Genomic DNA, 15,426 nt, shown 5'->3' on the forward strand with positions numbered 1-15,426 from the left:
TCTTGTGCACTGTTGGTGGGAATATAAAATGGTGTAACCACTGTAGAAAAGTCTGAAGATTCCTCAAAAAATTAAAAATAGAATTACCATATGACCCAGCAATCCCACTACTGGGCATATACCCAAAAGAATGGAAAGCAGGGTCTCAAAGAGACATTTTCACACCCGTGTTCACAGCAGCACTATTCACAATAGCCAAGACGTGGAGGCAACCCCAGTGTCCATCAACAGATGAATGGCTAAACAAGATATGGGGTGTGTGTGTGTGTGTGTGTGTGTGTGTGTGTATGTGTATGTGTGTGTGTGCGTATGTATACACATACACACACAGTGGAATATTCCACCTTAAAAAGGATGGAGGAGCTTCCCTGGTGGCGCAGTGGTTGAGAGTCTGCCTGCTGATGCAGGGCACACGGGTTCGTGCCCCGGTCCGGGAAGATCCCACATGCCGCGGAGCGCCTGGGCCCGTGAGCCATGGCCGCTGAGCCTGCGCATCCGGAGCCCGTGCTCCGCAACGGGAGAGGCCACAACAGTGAGAGGCCCGCGTACCACAAAAAAAAAAAAAAAAGGACGGAAATTCTGTTATATGCTACAACATGGATGAATCTTGAAGGCATTATGCTAAGTGAAATAAACTAGCCACAAAAAGACAAATACCATACACTTGCACTTAAGGAGAAACCTCGCAGAGCTACTCCAACTCAGAGATGAAGTTAAACGGTTGTTACCGGGGGTGGGACAGGGGCAAAGGGAATTCTTATTTAATGAGTACAGAGTTTCAGATTTCCACAATGAAAAGTTCTGGAGGCCTGTGTCACAACAGTGTGAATATCCTTCACACTACTGAACTGTACACTTAAAAATAGTCAAGATGGTAAACTTTCTGTTTTTTTAAACCACAACCAAGCAAGTTACTAAATCATTTTTATCACCTGTAGATTACATAGGCAAGCCCCAAATGCGACAGATGGGCTGTTCTCAAGAAGAGAAGTCCCTGCATGTCATGTACAGCGTCACCTGTATGCATGTACGATGTTTGTACAATTAACCTCTTTTTTCCTCCCAGTAATGCCATTGGTCCCCTGGTAGCTCTGTGGCTGATTTATGAACAAGGTGCGGTCCTACAAGAAGCAGTGACTCCCGTCTGGCTGCTGTTTTACGGAGGGGTTGGAATTTGTACAGGCCTCTGGGTTTGGGGGAGAAGAGTGATCCAGACCATGGGGAAGGACCTCACCCCCATCACGCCGTCCAGGTAAGCCGCTGGGGCGGCGCGGAGTGGGTGTGTCTGGACGTCCCAGCGCGGCTCTCTGCACAGCCGGGTCTGCAGCGGGCTCCCCGTGCGCCATCCTCACCCGTCCCTCATGCACTGCTCAGCGGTGGCACAAGATGAGGGTGGGAGTGGGAGGGATGGGAATGGAGGGAGAAGCAGGAGGGGAAGAGAAAAAGCGAATCCACCTGCAGCCACACCCGCACCCTGTTCCCCTCCCACACTCCCACTGCCCTTACCCCGCCTGAGGTCCAGAGAGCAGGCGAGGAGGGAGAAAAGGGCTCTTGGGCCTAGCTTTCCCGAAAATCCTTTGCTCACCAGCTCCACCTGCTGGCTGCAGGCAGCTGTCCCCTGCGGCCCTTCAAGGTTTACTCTGCATCCTTCCTTTGCTTCCTGGGCTAAGCCGGCAGGCGGGGTGCCCATGCCCTGGGGTGGGGTTTGGAGACTCCCACGTTGTTTCCTATGGTCCTTCTAGTGTGTATCCTCTAGAGCAGGGGTTCCCAACCCCTGGTCCGCAGACCGGCAGCGGTCCGTGGCCTGTTAGGGACCAGGCCACACAGCAAGAGGTGAGTGGCGGGCGAGGGTGAGCCAGCCAGTGAAGCTTCATCTGCCGCTCCCCGTGGCTCCCCATGGCTCCCCCTGGCTCGCATTACCGCCTGAACCATCCCCCTGTGGAAAAATTGTCTTCCACCAAACCGGACCCTGGTGCCAAAAAGGTTGGGACCACTGCTTTAGAGCTATTGGTTAAATAACAAATTCACAGGAGAACTTTCCAAATACAGATAAAACTTGGAACTACCTATTGTAAGAGATCTTTTCCCCCTTGAAAGTCATTTTAATGAATGATTCTCTTACAAGATTGATTTGAAGAAAAATTAGTGATCTGAGAAAAAATTCACTCCTTTATGATACGTACACATTTTAAAAATGAGAGCGTAGTTTTCCCTGCGCCACTTTAGACATGACAATTCACCGTCTTCGGCTCAGCAGGAATTTCTGACCCAGCTCCTACAGGGTGTGGTTTTTGGAAACATACCGGGAAAACGAGGCTCCTTAGGGCCGCAAGCAGCCTCATGCCAAGCGTTGGTGCCATGTTGCCGCCATGCCGCAGTCCCTGGTTCTGCTGATGCCGTGGGACGCAGTCCACCCAAGGAGCGTCCTGGTGAGGCCTGGGCACCCAGGGCCGGCGAGCCACCGGCGGCGCCCGTGACGCATCCCCTGTCTCCTCCGCAGCGGCTTCACCATCGAGCTGGCCTCAGCGTTCACCGTGGTCACCGCCTCCAACGTCGGGCTGCCCGTCAGCACCACGCACTGCAAGGTAGGCCGGCGCCCGCGCGTCCTGCCCGGTCACCCGGGGCCGAGGGGAGCTCGGGCAGCGCTCGGCACGCGGTCGGTGGAAGAGTCACGGCGGGGTGTCCCGGGGGCAAATCCCGGCCCTTACCGCCGGCAGCGGTTCGGATCGCCTCCCGTCCAGCAGACGTGGCCGCTCCACGCGTGCCCGGCGGGAGCGTGCCCTCCTTCCACATGCCCTGGTTCTCTCGTTGTTTCCACAGTGGGTTTTGCATTGAGGTTGTGCGTCCACGAACCGTGTTTGTAGGCCCAGAGGCCCAGGATTTGACAGGGGGACAGAAGTAGGCAGAAATCGTTTCCATGGAATCGTAAGACACGGTTGTTTCAGTTCTTTTTTCTAATATAAGGTGGTCGAAGTGACTCAATTGCCTTCGAGTGAATTCCGGATGATATTAACCACTGTCATGTGCTCTAGAAGTCAGTGGGAGAGGGAATTCCTTGTCTAGTACCTGGGCTGTTGGAGCCACAAGGAACCTTAAAGATGAAGGAAGAGGAAACAGGCCCCGCGAGTTTCAGGGAGTTACCCAAGGACCCCCGGGGTAGGCCAGGGCTGGAACCCAGGCCTTGTAACCCAGGGCTGCCCAGTACCTTGAGGAATTCTAAAATATCTCCAATGGGCCCCCTGTATACAAATATACCCACCAACAACTTCAACAAAGCAAAAGCGGCTTGCAGATTTTCCTAGGTTCATAGATTCCTGTCATTCCTGAAAAGCTTGTTTATTCCCACTCTGGGCACCAAGGGTACCGCAGTGACCAAGACAGTGATGGGCTCTCCATTTACACACAGCCTGAAAACTCCAACCAGTGTGTCTGTAAACAAGCACCGCTAAATGTGAAAGGCTTATAAAAAAAGAATGAAATCATGCCATTTGCAGCAACATGGATGGATCTAGAAATGATCATACTCAGTGAAGTAAGTCAGACAGAGAAAGACAAATGCTGTATGATATCACTTATATGTGGAATCTAAAAAATGATACAAATGATCTCATTTACAAATCAGGAACAGACTCACAGACATAAAAAACAAACTTAGGGTTACCAAAGGGGTAACGGAGGAAGAGGGATAAATTAGGGGTATGGGATTAACAGATACACACTGCTATATGTAAAATAGATAAACAACGAGGACTTACTGTATAGCACAGGGAACTATACTCAGTATCTTGTAATAACCTATAATGGAAAAGAATCTGAAAAAATATATATATATGGCTGAATAATTTTACTCTACACCCGAAACTAATACAACATTGTAAATCAATTATACTTCAATTTAAAAAGTAAGTACCAATAGGACCACTAGCCCCTAGGTTTCAGTTTCTAATCTGGAAGATGAAAGGGCTACCTTAGATGACTCGTAATATCGACGCTGTCTGGTTCCCCTACTTCTCAGTAATTCTGTTGCTGTTAGTGCCTGATGATGGACTTAATCTGGAAACACACTCAACTTATTAAGAGGCAAGTCGGAACGCAGCAAAGAATACCACCTTATATCAGCAAAAGACCTCATCAGTAGTGAAGACATGGGACTCTGGGCCCCTTGTGATCCAAATAACATAACAACTAAAAACATAAGGCAAAAGCTGTTAGAACTCAGAAATTAATGTGTCTAAGTCTGTGACAAATGAAGAAGACAGAAGTACTTAGGAATATAATGGATTTGATTTATAGCAGTATAATTAATAAATATATATCAAATTTTTATGCCTTCTTGTCAAGTATCATGAAACGTTTATAAAAATTAGTCATAAATTCAGAAGACCATGATAAAAATCACAACTAAATTTATAAAATAAGAACAGATATTCTACACAATCTGTAATCCCAAATAAATTAAACTAAAAATATATGTTGAAAAAAGGAAGCATCCCCTTGGACATTTTAAAATGCTCTTTTTAAGTAACAGTTGGATCAAGGAGTTTAAAAACTATAATCATAGATTTCTTGGAAAAGAGAAAAAAACAAATTGTGTGTCCGTGTGTGTATACATAGGAAACTTATGCTCAGATAAAAATTCATATATTTACATGCTTTAATTGAGCAAAGGGAAAATAAAAGAACCAAACATTCAGATTAGTATTTTATAAAAAGTTCAGAACAATAAAAATTCTCAGGAAACAGCAAGAAGGATATTAAAGCAAAATAAATTTTAAAACAAAACTAGTGAAGGAGAAGGGGAGAGGAAGGTGTTTACTAACAAAATAACATCAAATTCTTAGAAAAGGAAGGGAGGGGAATTAAGTTAGAAAGAAGAAAGTCATCATAACAGATTTGGGAGAGAATTTTAAAATATAAAACCATATAGCTGTATGCTAAGGATTTGAAAACCTCTGTAAAATGAATTATTTTTTGCAAAAATATACATGACAAATAAATGTGATACAAAAAGTAGAAAAAAAGTGGAAACCCTGACCAGAGCAATAGGAGGAAATCAAGGAAGTTCTCCAAAAACAATTCTTCTCACCTGAAAAGGCAAAAAGGAGGAGGCCACTGCTGACTCCAGTTGTAGATGGATTCACTGGCTAATCTTTTCCATCTTAAAAGAATAGATAATTCTCACATTATATGAACTTTCCATAATGTAGGAGAAAAAAACAAAATAAAACAGGAAACTCTCCAGTTTGGTCTATAAAACATATACTGAATAACCCTAATACCGAAACCTGATTAAAAACATCACAAACAATGAAAGCTGTGTTTACATATGAATGTTGATTTTAAAACTTTAAGATGCTAGTAAATGACATCAACAATATCATGAAAGAACATTTCAGCAGGACCACATTGATCTGGATTATCAGAATGCAGGCTCCGAACAGGGCAGGGCTGGTGCCTGTGCAGGGCTGGCCCCTCACAGGGCTCAACAAATGGGTGTTTACAGACGTCTTCAATAACACACGGCGCAGCGATCCATTAGAAAACAACGTACGGTCATCTGTTGAAATACATGCCAAAAAGACATTTGAAAACCCTAGTAAAGTGAATGATGTACATGAAAAAGGCACAAAGCTTTGCTCAGAGGTAAAAGAAAACCTGAATGTGAGACACACTGTGTCATTGGGTGGGAAAGTCCTCAAACACTAGCCCAACCAAGTTTTTCTCATAACTTTCCAAAATAAGGCTAAAGTTAATTTGGTGGGTTAAATTAGCAAGAATATAAAATGATCTACAGAGAAAAGCGATGAAGAGGGAGTAGCCTCAGCAGATAGGAAGTCTGCTATAAGGAAACAGGAGGCAGGAGGGTGGGGAGAAGGAGGGCTGATGGGCAGAGAGTTTCAGTTTGGGATGACAAAAAAGTTCTGCAGATAAATGGTGGTGATGGCTGCCAAACATTGAGGATCTATATGCCACTAAATTGTATACTTAAAAATTGTTAAAATGATAAATTTTGCATTATGTATTTTACCACAATAATAAAAAATTAGACACTTGTATAAAAAAGTAGATAGACCAGAGATAGAACCTAGTATATATGAGCATATAGTTTGGGGCAGGAAAATTTTAACCAATAATTGAAGTTGAGTAACTGGCTATCACCCTAGAAAAATAAAAGTAGACCCACAGTTCTCAAAATACGTGAACATATATCTGATGGCTTGATGTTTTTAAACTATTTTAAAATTTAGAATAAAATAGAATTTTATTTTAGAAAATTTAAAATAAATGAGAATTTATCAAATATTCAAGCTAAGGATAAGTCACAGAAGAAAAGCGTAGTGTATTATATTGCATGAAATTAGAAACTTAAAAGTAAAAGCAAAATACTGGATTGAGAAGGTATTTGCATTAAATATCAGAGTTAATATTTATTTAGGGCTTCCCTGGTGGCGCAGTGGTTGAGAGTCCGCCTGCCGATGCAGGGGACACGGGTTCGTGCCCCGGTCCGGGAAGATCCCACATGCCGCGGAGCGGCTGGGCCCGTGAGCCATGGCCGCTGAGCCTGCGCGTCCCACAACGGGAGAGGCCACAACAGTGAGAGGCCCGCATACCGCAAAAAAAAAAAAAAAATTTATTTAAACACCACATAAACAAATAAGAGACACATTTAGATTCCAATATGTAAATGGGCAAAATACATGAAGAGACTTTTTTATGTTATCATGATGTTATTTTAGCTGGTGTTTATTAAATTGAATTATAGTTGACTTACAATATAGTAGTTCCAGGTGTACAACATAATAATTTAATATTTTTATAGATGATACTCCATACAAAGTTATTATAAAATATTGATTATATTCCCTGTGCTGTATATTATACCCTTATAACTTATTTATTTTATACCTAGTGGTTTGTACCTTTTCATCCCCTTCATCTCTTACCCTTCTCCCCACCCCTGTCCCTTCTGGTAACCACTAGTTTGTTCTCTGATTCTGTGAGTCTCTTTCTGTTTTGTTATATTTATTTGTCTTATTTTTTAGATTCCACATATAAGTAAAAACATACAGTATTTGTGTCTCTCTGACTTATGTCACACAGCATAATACCCTCCAGATTCATCCATGTTGTTGCACATGGCAGCGTTTCATTCCTTTTTATGGCTGAATAATATTCCCTTGTGCCACAGTACTTCTCCTTTATCCATTCATCTGTTGATGGACACTTACGTTGCTTCCATATCATGGCTCTTGTATGTAAATAATGTTGCTGTGAATATTGGGTGCACATATCTTTTCAAGTTAGTGTTTTCATTTTCTTCGGAGAAATACCCATGAATGGAATTGCTGGATTATATAGTAGTTCTATTTCCAATTTTTTAAGGAACCGCCATACTGGTTTCCATAGTAGCTGCACCAGTTTACATTTCCACCAACAGTGTACCAGGGTTCCCTTTTCTCCACATCCTTGCCAACATTTGTTATTTGTGGTCTTTTTGTTGATAGCCATTCTGACAGGTGTGAGGTGATGTCTCATTGTGGTTTTGATTTGCATTTCCCCAATGATGAGTGACGTCGAGCAGCTTTTCATGTGCCTGCTGGCCATCTATACGTCTTTTTGAAAAAATGCCTATTTAGGTCCTCTGCCCATTTTTTAATCGGGTTGTTTCTTTTTTTATATTGAGTTGTATGAATTGTTTATATATTTGGATATTCCCCCCTTATTGGACATATCATTTGCAAATATCTTCTCCCATTAAGTAGGTTGCCTTTTCATTTTGTTGATGGTTTCATTCACTGTGCAAAAGCTTTTTAGTTTGATTAGGTCCTGTTTGTTTATTTTTGCTTTTGTTTCCCTTGCCTGAGGAGACGTATCCAAAAAAATATTGCTAAGACCAATGTCAAAGACCATACTGCCTTTGTTTTCTTCTAGGAGTTTTATGGCGTCATGTCTTGCATTTAGGTCTTTAACCCATTTTGAGTTTTTGTATATGGTGTAAGAAGATGTTCTAATTTCATTATTTTACATGTAGCTGTCCAGTTTTCCCAGCACCACTTATTGAAGAGATTGTTTTTTCCCCATTGTATATTCTTGCCTCCTTTGTCATAGATTAATTGACCATAAGTGCGTGAGTTTATTTCTGGGCTCTCTCTTCTGTTCCATTGAACTGTTTGTCTGTTCTTGTGCAGTAACATACTATTTTGATTACTGTAGCTTTATAGTGTAGTCTGAAGTCAAGGCGCATGATACCTCCAGCTTTGTTCTCTTTTCTCAAGATTGCTTTGGCTATCCAGGATCTTTTGTGGTTCCACACAAAAGACTGTTTGTTCTAGTTCTAGTTCTAGTTCTAGTTCTGTGAAAAATGTCATGGGTATTTTGATAGGCTTTGTATTAAATCTGTAGATTGCTTTGGGTAGTGTTGACATTTTAACAATATTATTCTTCCAGTCCATGAACACAAGATATCTTTCCATTTATTTGTATTGTCTCCAGTTTCCTTCATCAGTGTCTTCTAGTGTTCAGAGTACAGATCTTTCACCTGCTTGGTTAAATTTACTCACAGGTATTTTATCCTTTGTGGTTTGACTATAAATGGGATTGTCTTCTTAGTTTCTCTTTCTGATAGTTCATTATTAGTGTATGGAAATCCAACAGATTTATTTATATTACTCTTGTATCTTGCAACTTTACTGAACTCATTTATTAGTTCTAACAGTTTTTTGGTGAAGTCCTTAGGGTTTTCTAAATATAGGATCATGTCATCTGTAAACAGTGACAGTTTTACTTCTTCCTTTCCAATTGGATGCCTTTTATTTCTCTCTCTTTCTCTTTTTATTTGATTGCTGTGGCTGGGATTTCCAATACGATGTTAAATAGAAGTGATGAGAGTGAACATCCTTGTCTTGTTCCTGATCTTAGAGGAAAAGCTTTCAGTTTTTCACCATTGAGTATGATGTTAGCTGTGGGTTTATCATAAATGCCTTTATTATGTTGAGATATGTTCCCTCCATACCAACTTTGTTGAGATTTTTTTATCATAGAAGGATGTGGAATTTTGTTAAATGCTTTTTCTGCATCTATTGAGGTGATCATGTGATTTTTATCCTTCATTTTGTTAATGAGGTGTATCATGTTGATTAATTTGTGGACATTAAACTATCCTTGCATCCCAGGAATAAATCCCACTTGATCATGGTGTATTATCTTTTTTATGTATTGTTGAATTCAGTTTGCTAATGTTTTGTTGAGTTTTCCATCTGTGTTTATCAAGGATATTGTCCTGTAATTTTCCTTTTTTGTAGCATCTTTGTCTGGTTTTGATACCCGGGTAATACTGGCCTCGTAAAACGGGTTTGGAAGTGTTCTCTCCTCTTCAATTTTTTGGAATAGTTTGAGAAGGACAGGTAATTATTTAAATGTTTGGTAGAATTCCTCTGTCAAGCCATCTGGTCCTGGACTTCTGTTTATTGGGAGTCTTTTGATTATGGATTCAGTTTCAAAACTAGTTATTGTTATTGTTCAGATCTTTTATTCCTGACTCAGTCTTAGAAGATTGTATGTGCCTGGGAATTTATCCATTTCTTCTAAGTTGTCCAGTTTGTTGGCATATAACTGTTTGTAGTTGTCTCTTATGCTTGTTTGATATTGGTTGCAACTTCTCTTTCATTTCTAATTTTGTTTATTTGTGCCCTCTCTCTTTTTATCATGAGTCTGGATAAAGGTTTGTCAGGTTATTTTTGGAAGAAAAACATCTCTGATTTCACTGATCTTTTCTACTTTTTTTTTTTTTTTTGTCTCTATTCCCTCTCTGATCTTTATTATTCCTTATTTCTGCTACTTTGGGCTTTGTTCTTCCTTTTCTAATTCCTTTAGATGGAAAGTTAGGTTGTTTATTTGAGATTTTTCTTGTTTCTTGAGGTAAGCCTGTATCACTATAAACTTCCCTCTTAGAACTACTTTTGCTTCATTCCACAGATTTTGGACAGTTGTGTTTTCACTTTCATTTATCTGTCAAGGTATCTCTTTATTTCCTCTTTGATTTCTTCATTGACCCATTGGTTTTTCAGTAGCAGGTTGTTTAGTCTTTTGTTGTTTTGTGTTTTTTCCATTTTTTTTTCCTGTAATTGATTTCTAGTTTCATACTGTTGTGGTTGAAAAAGATGCTTGATATAATTTTAATCTTCTTAAATTTATTGAGACTAGTTTTGTGTGATCCATCCTGGAGAAGGTTCCACGTGCACTTAAAAAGAATGTATATACTGCAGGTTTTGGATGGAATGTTCTGTAGATGATCATCTGATCTAATGTTCATTTAAGACCAGTGTTTCCTTTCTAATTTTTGTCTGGATGATCAATCTATCCATTGATGTAAGTGGGGAATTAAAGTCCCCCGCTGTTATTGTATTATTGTCAGTTTCTCCCTTTATGTCTGTTAATATTTTCTTTATATATTTAAGTGTTCCTACGTTAGGTGCATATGTCTCTAAATGTTATATCCTCTTCTTGGATTGACCCTCTTATCATTATATAATGCCCTTTGTTATCTTTTGTTATAGACTGTGTTTTAAAGTCTATTTTGTCTGATATGAGTATTGCTACCCCAGCTTTCTTTTCATTTCCATTTGCATGGAATACCTTTTTTCATCCCTTCAGTTTCAGTCTATGGGTGTCTTTAGCTCTGAAGTGAGTCTCTTGTAGGCAGCATGTAGATGGGTCTTGTTTTTTAATCTATTCAGCCGCCCTGTGTCTTTTGATTGAAGCATTTAGTCCATTTATGTTTAAAGTGATCATTGATAGGTATGTACTTATTGCCACTTCATTTGTTTTCTGGTTGTTTTTGTAGTTCATTTGTTCTTTTCTTCCTCTTTTAGTCTCTTCCCTTATAGTTTGATGCTTTTCCTTAGTGTTATGCTTGAGTTCCTTTCTCTTTGCTTTTTGTGCATCTGTTATAAGTTTGATTTGTGGTTGTCATGTAGTTCATATACATCAACCTATATCTACTTGTTTTAAACTGATAGTCATTGAAGTTCCAACACATTCTAAGAGCTCTACGTTTTTTTACTCCTCCCCCACCTCCCATGTTTTATATTTTGGTGTCATGTTTTGCATCTTTATGGAAAGGACAATTTTTATATCTAAAGACTAGAGGGAGTAAAATTGGATATATAGATAAAGTTCAGCCTTAGTAGTAACTAAAGATATGCAAATAAAAGCAACAGTAACACGTTTTGTCGATTGATTAGCAAAAAGAGAACAATTCACAGGATTGTTATAGTGTGCTGAAATTCACAGATTAGGGATGCCCTTGTACATTTACAACTGATTTGGCAGTAGGTATCAAGATCCTAAAATGCATTAGGAGAGGAAAGAGTTCTTTCTCAAAGTAACATTCCATCTGATAACATGGGAAGGGAGTTGGTAAATCACCACTTTGCAACCCCTGTAATAAAGCTTGGATTGCTAAATCTTTAGCAGAAGTTGGGGGGGTGGGCGCGGGCAGTTGGTGAGGAACAGGATATTTCAGTGGTATTAAAATGTTTCTTCATGATTGTGGCAAAATATTAAAAATTGGTGAATTTGCATAAGGGGTGTATGAGAGTTCTTACAGATTTTCTCTAAGTTTCCACATTATTTCAAGATATTTTTAAGATGCCCCCTGTAACTAATAATCCATTTCAGGGAATATTATTTTTTAAAGCCTAAATATAAGCTATATGAATGAGTATATTAATCATGAAATTATTTCTAATAGGGAAAAATTAGAGGCAAATTGGAAATGTTTAAATAAAGGTACATCCACCTATAGGGTGTACCATTTTACATGATACTCAGGAAGTCTGTGAGCACTATGGGAAGATGCTTATTTTCTTAAAGAAAGGAAATAGTAATGTACCCTATTGTTTACAAATAAAGGTATATTTATAAAAAATAGTAGAAAGGAATATATAAACATGACAATAGTGGTGTTTTGGGGCAACCCACTAGTAGTGGGTAATTGTCCACTCCTCTTACATAAACTTGCTATAATACGATTATATTACTTTTATGCTTTTTTAAGAAAAGTGTTTTAACAAAGGAAGAGGGCGTAGATAACCTTGAAACTTGAGCACGTTCTCTGTGTGTGAGCCGAGCTGAACTGCGCTGAAGAGGGACAGGCCCTGGAAGGATGGTAACAAGGAGAGTCTAATCTCGGAAACTAGTGTTAGTGGATTTGACCATATTCGAGGACCAGAAGAACCTAGCTAGTCCTTTTGCAATAGAAAAGTCTCAGTTGGCTGGCGTGTGCTAGGAACTGCTAAGCAGGATAATCAGGTTCGTGCAGTACACTGGTTATAGACAAAGGGTTTATGTAGAATGATCATTTTGATGCCCCTTCGATGGGTTGTTCGTTGCTACCTGGAGATGTATGGAATCGCTGGTTAATCACGGCTTGGGTTGTCAAAATGTCAGATTAACTGCCTTTAAATATGCTGCTGGTTTTGGTGTTCCAGTTTGCTTCCATAAACAAGTGTTGGATTTTATTTTTTCTGTTGACCCCAGAAGAGACCCCAGTTGCTCTTTGAACCTCATTGGCCCCTTCTGACTGAAGTATTTGTGGGTCAGTAGAGACGAAGCCTGTTTCCTGGACATCTTCAGGGGCCACCTCCCAGTGGCCAAGGGCACCGTCAAGGGCCTGTCTCTGAGCTTCACCAGAGCCTGAGTGAGGTGTGAGATGCTACAGGATTTGTACTTTCTTATGATTTCCATTTTTAGATACTTAAAATTGTGGGGTTTTCCCTTGTACATTTTCAACAAATCACAAAACGAACTGCGAGTGTACAGAAGAATATCTTAATCCAGGTTAACATTCTGATTTTCAAGTATCTCTATCATTTTGTGAGGCATGATTGACAGATCCAATTATATTTACGCTCCATTTAGTTAATTAATTAAATTTTTTGTGTGTGTGTGGTACGCGGGCCTCTCACTGTTGTGGCCTCTCCCGTTGCGGAGCACAGGCTCCGGATGCGCAGGCTTAGTGGCCATGGCTCACGGGCCCAGCCGCTCCACGGCATGTGGGATCTTCCCGGACCGGGGCATGAACCCGTGTCCCCTGCATCGGCAGGTGGACTCTCAACCACTGCGCCACCAGGGAAGCCCATTTAGTTAATTTTTCAATCAGCTGAAGTACAAGGACTGCAAGGCAGTTGGAGATAGTGGAGAAAACCAGTTTAAGATCACGAGGCCTCAGCTCTAGTTCTCAACCTGCCGTGATTTACAAATCTCCTCATGCCCCAAACCCTCTGGAAATGTTTTATTCTCTGCAGACTGAGCCACGGGGATTAGATGGATTAGATATTTGCAGAGGTCTCCAGCTCCAACATTTTATGATGCTGTTATTCCAGGAGAAGGATACTTTATCGCCATTTCCTTGTGTACTTATAGCAGGTTCACATACTGTAATAAGCAGTATCATGCCTGGGGAATCTTTAAAACGAGGGCGGTCATCGCTAGTTGATAAGGTGCAGGGGGAATAGAAAACATTTGGTTGGCTAAGCTTCCACTCAAATAGAGCAGAATACAGGTGGAAAAGTGCATCAGAACCTGAATTCTGAATGGAATAATCCTAAAATAATTGTACCTAAAATCTAAAAAGTATTTTTAAAAGCTTTTACCCAATTTAGGGGAAAGAATTGGGAATCCTGTGATGTAGTTTATTTCTGAAATTAGCCAGTTAACATTGGTCGAGTGTGTAGACTGTGTCTCGCCTCTGGTTTGACTCTGAAACGCCTGTGCCCCTCCAGGTCGGTTCGGTGGTGGCCGTGGGCTGGATTCGCTCGCGGAAGGCCGTGGACTGGCGCCTCTTCCGGAACATCTTTGTGGCCTGGTTCGTGACCGTGCCTGTAGCAGGGCTGTTCAGTGCTGCTGTCATGGCTGTGCTCGTGTACGGGATCCTTCCGTTCGTGTGACCGGTCCTCTTCCAGCCGGTAAACAAGGGATGGGCCGGGCTGCGTGTGGGCGCTGTGTGCTGTCTCCCGCCAGCGCCTCCACGACCCTCTGTGATGTTCCAAACCACACCGTCCACCTAGGTGTAGAGTCGTCCTCCAGAGCTAACTTGACTACTGTACATAATCATGTGCACTAAACTGGTATCGTGGTGACATAACATGGTGCGGTTACTTATATATTAAATACATATGGTATACATAGAATAATAGGTAGTGCTATTTCAGACATACTCGAAATGGGAGTGGAGACACTTGCCTAGAATTCGATATTCAACAAATCTTTGTACATACTGATTTCAGTGGCAAATTTTAAGAACCTTTGAAAAGGAAAGTGTAGATTGGAAAATGGTATTTTTTTCCCATTTAATATACTGTGAGATACAGGATGGATGATACCCATTTGGGAAGGTGTATGTGTGTCAGTGTGCTACTGAATACTGGAACAGGAGTTCACAAGTGCTTTCACTGAAGAATTTGTTCATATACTGTGTATTGATTATGTAATATATCATAATTGCTTCTGTAAATACTTAAAACTGTAATTTTTTAATGGTGTGCTTCCCTTATCCTTTTTTGATCAGAGAAGTTTGGAAAGTACCAAAGAAGCAGGGGAATAGTTTGCCAGTATTATATTTTCATACTGTTTGTCTCCCCTTCTCACTAATCCTACCATTAGCCTGGGATGCGGCAGGACCACCATGCTCTGAGCTGCCCTGGAGCAGGGTGTATGGTGAGGCACCAGCCCCCCGCGTGTGTGCACGTCCCACTTCCGGTCCCCCTCCCCGCCACCACGCTGCCACTGCTGCCCCGTGCCAGATCTTGGCCCTTCGTTGTTGTCAGTGTAGAGAAGGTACAGCGGCGAGGACGTGTGACCGAGCACTACATATCAAGCCCAGTTTGAACTTCCGCCCCCTCCTCCCCTGCAGCCTGAAGGATGGACCTCTAACCTCAGACACGGAGGCAAGTGCTCTGACATTCTGGAAGCTCGGGAGTGGGGAGGGCTGGGCTGTTAGACGATACACCGGACCTGACTTCCTTGGGCCTCTTCACTAAGTGGAGCAGCACGATGTTCTGCTGGAGCCCCACTGGCGTCTTCTTTTTCGATAGCGGGAGGAAGTGCGACTAATGCTAGAGCCTGAAACTATGGAGATGCTGCTAAAACTTTTATATTGACAAACATTTTCTCGGTACTTCATTGTGATTTTTCATTAATCAAACATATTACATTTATAATAAAAACATGCCCCTCAAAAGTTTTGCCTCTGAAGTCTTTTTCTAAATGCCTATATAATGTTTCTTACTGAGTTTCCACAAAAATAAAAGCTATAGTTTGTTTACTTCTATTTTTCAAATACCTTTTTTTCTCTTATTTTACTACGAGTACATGTCTGTGCAGAAAATACACATGAGGGAGAAAAGGAAAGAATGGCCCGCACAG

General features: G+C 41.1%; 1 protein-coding gene across 7 annotated transcripts in view; it reads left to right on the forward strand.

Annotated features, from left to right (window-relative positions):
- The window catches only part of SLC20A2 (solute carrier family 20 member 2), a 104,634-nt gene extending 90,096 nt beyond the window's left edge, over positions 1-14,538 (forward strand). For 6 of the 7 annotated variants that reach the window (XM_060136597.1, XM_060136602.1, XM_060136598.1 and 3 more), the window contains 3 exons: positions 1,067-1,252; positions 2,501-2,585; positions 13,785-14,538. In XM_060136597.1, the coding sequence (XP_059992580.1) occupies positions 1,067-1,252; positions 2,501-2,585; positions 13,785-13,949 (436 nt within the window). In that variant the 3' untranslated portion in view covers positions 13,950-14,538. The other variant, XM_060136603.1, reaches the window with a different exon arrangement.
- The last annotated feature ends 888 nt before the right edge of the window (positions 14,539-15,426 follow it).

The sequence above is a fragment of the Lagenorhynchus albirostris genome, chromosome 21, assembly GCF_949774975.1.
Source record: "Lagenorhynchus albirostris chromosome 21, mLagAlb1.1, whole genome shotgun sequence".
Lineage (NCBI taxonomy): Eukaryota > Metazoa > Chordata > Mammalia > Artiodactyla > Delphinidae > Lagenorhynchus > Lagenorhynchus albirostris.